General features: G+C 38.6%; 1 protein-coding gene across 1 annotated transcript; it reads left to right on the top strand.

Moving 5' to 3' along the window:
* The first annotated feature begins 269 nt into the window (after positions 1-269).
* Positions 270-866, top strand: LOC147509975 (uncharacterized). The gene has a single exon (XM_086597971.1). The coding sequence runs from the start codon at positions 270-272 to the stop codon at positions 864-866; it is 597 nt and encodes a 198-aa protein (XP_086454097.1).
* Positions 867-5,989: the final 5,123 nt, after the last annotated feature.

Below are 5,989 nucleotides of genomic sequence, written 5' to 3'. Positions count from 1 at the left end.
AGTGAGGATAGTATTTGGGAATATTATGCTAGGTCAGATGACAGGACTATGGATATCTCGAGTAGCTTTATCAGTACCAATCAAAAAAGTTCATCACACCATGCAAATACTTTAGAAGGGTTCGCAGTGACTGTCCCTACACAGTCACCTTCACCTCAATGATGATCTACACCTTGAATTGCCGGGATATTGGCTCTACCATGTCAATTCAATATATAAAGGACCAGATGGGGGTGTTGGGAGTGGATTTAGTGTGCTTGTCTGAAACTATGGCGGATAGTAGACATGTAGTGGGGGTAAGTAAGATGCTAAAGTTGGGGGGCAATTTTTGTGCACCTGCTGAAGGGTTGAGTTGTGGACTTACAATCATATGGAAAGATGGAGTGGACCTGGAAATTCTTGGGGCAGCTAAGAACCAAATAACAGGTAAAGTTTTGAATTATTATAACAAGGCTTCCTTTTTTTTCTCTTTTGTTTATAGGGACCCTGTTTCTTGCCATAGAGAAAGGGTCTGGACTGAACTAAGGGACATTGCTCTTTCGGTGCCTGGTCCTTGGTGCCTTTTTGGGGACTTTAATGATATTTCTTGTTTGAATGAAAAAGTGGGAGGACGTAGCAAGCTTACAAAATACATGATGGATTTTAATAGTTTGATCAATGATCTGGGGTTGGTGGATTTGGGTTTCAAGGGACCAAAATTCACTTGGAATAATAATAGAACTCCATGTGCTTATGTACTGGAGAGACTAGATCGTGCTATGGCCACCCCCCAATGGCTGACCTGTTTCCCTCATGCATCTGTTAGGACTGTAGCAAATGATTCTTCTGATCACTTAGCTCTGCATATTTCTCTTACCAGTTTTTAAACCCCTTAGATTCTTTAGCATGTGGTTATCTGACATTTCTTGTAAATCTTGTATTGATGATGCCTGGAAGTCTATTATGCATGATATGCTTGATATAAAATGCTAAATAGACTGCATGCCACTAAAGATAATCTTTCTTACTGGAACAAGAATGTCTTTGGAAATATTTTTCAAAACATTAAAAAAACCCAAAGAAAGCTGAAAAGGTTTTATCATAACCTTTCACCACTGATAATCATAATAAGGCTAAGGCTCTCAAAGCCACTTTGCTTGAATGGTATGTGAAGGAGGAATCTTATTGGAAGCAGAAATTTACAAATCACTGGATAAAGGAATGGGGGAAGAACACTAGATTTTTCCACCTCTCTACCATCTATAGAAGGAGAAAAAACAGGACTGAAAGCATGAAAGACAATGATGGTAACTGGCAATTTGGCAGAGCTGATGTAGGTAAGGCTGTGAATGAGTATTTTGCTAATATTTTTTGTTCTGATTGCCCTGGTGTAAATAACAACATTTTGGATTTTTTTCATCCTGTTATTTCTGATAGAGAGAATGAACTTCTTATTGCTATACCATCTTATGATGACATTTGGCAAGTGGTGAGGAAGTTTGGGGAGCTCAAGGCTCCTGGGCTTGATGGGTTCCAAGGAGTTTTTTATTATGATTGTTGGGATATCATAGGGGATTGTATCACTGCTTTTTTTCAAGATTTTTTTTTGCTTCTGGTAAGTTGAATCCTAGTTTCAATGAAACTTTTATAGCTTTGATCCCCAAAGTGTCGAACCCTGACCACATGTCAAAGTCCAGACCGATTAGTCTGTGCAATTTTAGCTACAAGATTATCTCTAAGATACTGGCTAATAAGCTGAAATGTCATATAAATAAGATTGTGTCCCCCTTCCAAGGAGCCTTTATAAAGGGGAGGAGCATAGGGGATAACATTGGACTTGCATGTGAGGCTTTCCATAACATGAAGCATATACAAACAAAAAAAAAAAAAAAAATGGGTGGATGACTTTGAAAATGGATATGGAAAAAGCCTATGATAGGGTGGAGTGGTCCTTCCTTGATGACATTTTTGAAAAACTTAGTTTTAGTGAACTTTGATTTTACAATGTCTCACCACTGTTTCTTTCAAGGTTCTGTTGAATGGTTCCCTTCTTGAAAAAATTATTTCTGAAAGAGGGCTTAGACAGGGGGATCCTTTATCCCCTTACTTGTTTATTTTGGTTTCTGAGACTTTATCAAGAATGCTTGCAAAAGCTGAGAATAGGGGAGAGATCCAAGGAATCAAAATAAGGAGGAATTCTCCTGCTATCACTCATCTTTTGTATGCAGATGATTTGATTATTTTTTCTAGAGCCACCACTGAAGATAGTAGCCATCTCAAGACTATCTTACAAGAGTATTGTGCTGCTTCTGGTCAGCTGATTAACTATGACAAATCTAGCATTTTCTTAGTATAAATGTAAGATTTTGAGTTAAGTTTAAACAGAAAAGGTTCTGGAGAATGAAATTGTTTGATCCAAAGGACAAATATCTTGGGGTCCCAATCATGTTAACTAAAAAAAAAATCTGAGGACTTTGATTATCTTGTGGACAAGGTTCATAACAAGATTAAGGGATGGAAAGCTAAGGTGTTGTCCCAGGCAAGGAGAGTAACCCTTATACAAGCTGTGGCTCAGGCCACCCCTCTCTATGTCATGTCTACTTACCTTCTCCCTGTCTCCACATGTGACAAGATAGACAAAGCTTGTAGAGATTTTTTCTGGAATGGTTCCTATAATTTTAATAGTGTTCACACCATTGGGTGGGGGCATTTGTGCAAACATAAACAAATGGGAGGTTTAGGGTTTCAAAAAGCTAGAGATATGAATATAGCTATGCTTGCAAAATTATCTTGGAAAGCTGCTACTGACTTAGAGTCCTTATGGACAAAAGTCTTTAGAAGCATCTATAGAAAAAACTGGATTGGGGATGTGCTCAACCCTCCTTGGAAAGCATCTTCCTTCTGGAAAGGGATCCACAAGGTGTTTAACCTTATATGTGGGGGACTCATTTGGAATATTGGAAATGGTCTAACCACTTCAATACTTCATGACCCCTAGCTCTGCAAAGATGGTAGACCTGTCACTCTTCAAGAACTAGGAGTTGACCACCCAAAACTTGAGTCCTCTCATGTGGCTGACCTATTTCTTACAAATGGAAATGGGTGGGATGTTGGTAAAATGAACCACTTGTTCCCACCTCTTATCAGCCAAAAAATCCAAGAGGTGGTGGTGAGACCAATTGGTGCTCAAAAAGATAAGATGATTTGGTCTGGGGATGGTAAAGGGGTTTTTACTATGAAAACTGCCTATAAGTACTTAAACCAAATGAATTGGGAAGGGCAATCCTCCAATTTCAGCCAAAAAACCATTTCCAGAATTTGAAGATCAAGTCTCCCAACACATATATAATTGTTTCTCTGGAAGGTTTATAAAAGATCCTTGCCCATGGGGGATTTACTTATAGAAAGGAAAATGTATGGAGACTTTGCATGCCCTTTCTGTTAGAGTACCATGGAAACAGATATCATCTTTTCTTTGGATGTGATTGGATCAGGAGTGTTTGGTTTGGATCAACAATTGGGATTAGACTCCAGTTCGATAGTGGTAACATTGTTAGAACTTGGGTGGATCAATTCATGTTGTGGTGCTCCAGTGGTGAGGAACATATAAACCAAGTTGGGGTCAATTGCTGTGTAATGCTCTACCATATTTGGGAAACTAGAAATAGAGCAAAATTTGAGAACAATTCCCAGCAGGGCATGGCTACTAAGGAAGTGTTCCACTGTCACAACAAGCTACTACAAAGCCTTCAGAGAAGCTATCCCTAATCCTCCTATTAATCCTCTTAAAATAAATGGCTTAGATGACATGTTTCCCATAATTCCTAATGATAATATCCTTATAAGATTTGATGTTGCCTTTCACAGGGACACTAGATGGGCAAGCGCTCGGTGTATGGTTTGGAATGATGTAGGAGAACTAGTGGAGCAGCTGTTAGGAAATTCAAAGCTAAGGATCCTGAAGAAGCAGAAATGGTGGCAAGTGAAGTAGCTATTTTGTTGGCTTGTTTTCTGGGCAGATACAAGTTTGTGATACAAGGAGACTGTGAAGAGGTCATAAAAACTTTCAAAGGGGGAGGGTGCAGGTGGCATTTGACTGCACGTCTGCACTCCATTTTGTTGTAACAAAAATTTTAAGTAACCTAGAGTCTGTTAGTTTTAGTTGGTTAAGTAGGACTGCAAATGAAGATGCTCATCAGTTAGCTAAGTGGGCAATCCACCAGCTACCAATGACAACTTTGCCAAAGTGTATGATGGAGACAAACTATGTTCCGTTATGGTTATAAGGTTTAATATATGGAAGTTTATCGGAAAAAAAAATGGATAGTATGAATCTCAGTAAGTCAATAGTGACGTCGTTGTGCTGCTTCGTTCTTAATTTTCTTAGGTTTGCATTTGTGTCAAAGTCGCGAGGTCGGTGTCCGAATGAATAGACAACTTCTAACGAAGTATGGACGTCCTGAATAACCAAGTGAGGATCGCCTTGAGGAAATAGTTGATGGGTGTCAAAAGTTCAGGAGAATGACGTCCTGGAATTAAAGAGAAGGATGATAGGAACGCCTTAAGCAAATAATATAACATCTCTGTGACAAAAAAATAGACATTGTAGATTGTTAGTTTAGTGATATAGCTAGAGGTCATTGGATGTGGGCCGAGTTCAAAACTATAAATTGAGTTTACAATTGTTCGATATATACGTCTAGTTCGAAACTGCAAGTCAATTTCAAAGATAGATGAAAAGTGACGAGATGTTGCGATCCAATATAGACAAGTGGCGCTCTGAGCAGTCGAGCAACAAGATGATGGTCCTTGCAACAAATGGACCTAAACTTTCAGCAGAGAGAGCAAATAGGACCGAGTTGAGCGCTGTTGGTGAGAGAATGTGTTGTTTGACGAGAAAATTATTGGAGATGTGTTGATAATTGCGATAATCGCCCACATGATGGCTTGTAGCACACTGAAGCTTGAGTAGATATGTGGAGGCTTGGAATGAAGGATGTTTAAACGGTTTGTAAAGGATCGAGCTATCGAGTCGATTTCTTACGATGTTGAAAATGGTTTCCAGATTAATAAGAATTGAATCGTGCCCTGCAAAGAATGAATGCCTTGATATCAAAATTATTTTAGTGAAAAGATATGACAGAAAAACTTATATGTTCAACTCTTGGTTGCCTCATTCTGACTAGAAGACGTTGCTTCAGTTTATTGTGAAGTCGACATCGATTGCTATAAAGTGGCTACATGACGTTGATGGAGGACGTGTGGGAGAAATGTTGTTGTGTCTGCTAAATGACGTTGCGTTGGTAGGAAGTGTGTTAGATGTTACAGGATGTTGGATTCAAAACTGAGGTCAGTTTTTTGTTCGAGCTAATGTCATTGTATTGTTCCTTTCTAAGTGGTAACCTTTCGGGTCAATGCAAGTTCCTAGCTAGCTAAGTTCCATTTGAGCGCAGTATTTCTATGATGACGTGGTCGAGTTTGAGTGATATTAAAATGTGGGAAACCATCTGTACAGTACCATAGGTAATAATAATATTTTATTCCAGTCTAACATATCCATGTGAGTCTTAGCTAACGAATAACAGTTTGTTGCTATAGCTAACATGTTCATATTAATAAGCAAATACAATACATATGCCTAGGCTAGGACGTTATGATAAATGGGGTTCATGCGCATGATGTATGGCATGCATAGTTTAAATAAGCAGATAACATTCCAAAATAGATAAAAAGTTCCAAAGCTAATGAAGTTCTAATAAAGCAGCAATTAATGTGATGAAAGCAACTTCATGAGTTTAATTAGTTTATCTAGAGCTCGATGATTGGTACTGATTCGTGGCCTTGGCACAGACCACTTTCAGTGAGTACCATGTGTCGATTATGTTGTGTGTGACGAGCAGATAACTAATTAAAATCAGACCAAGCTACGTGTGTGAAGACAAGTAACTGTGTCCTTAGGATATTATGTGTGTGACAACAAATAGTTTAGTGTTTTGTTATAGCAGTTTAA

Source organism: Coptis chinensis, chromosome 3 (assembly GCF_015680905.1).
Source record: "Coptis chinensis isolate HL-2020 chromosome 3, ASM1568090v1, whole genome shotgun sequence".
Lineage (NCBI taxonomy): Eukaryota > Viridiplantae > Streptophyta > Magnoliopsida > Ranunculales > Ranunculaceae > Coptis > Coptis chinensis.
The sequence above is the reverse complement of the archived record's forward strand: the minus strand, read 5'-3'. Positions and strand labels throughout refer to the sequence as shown.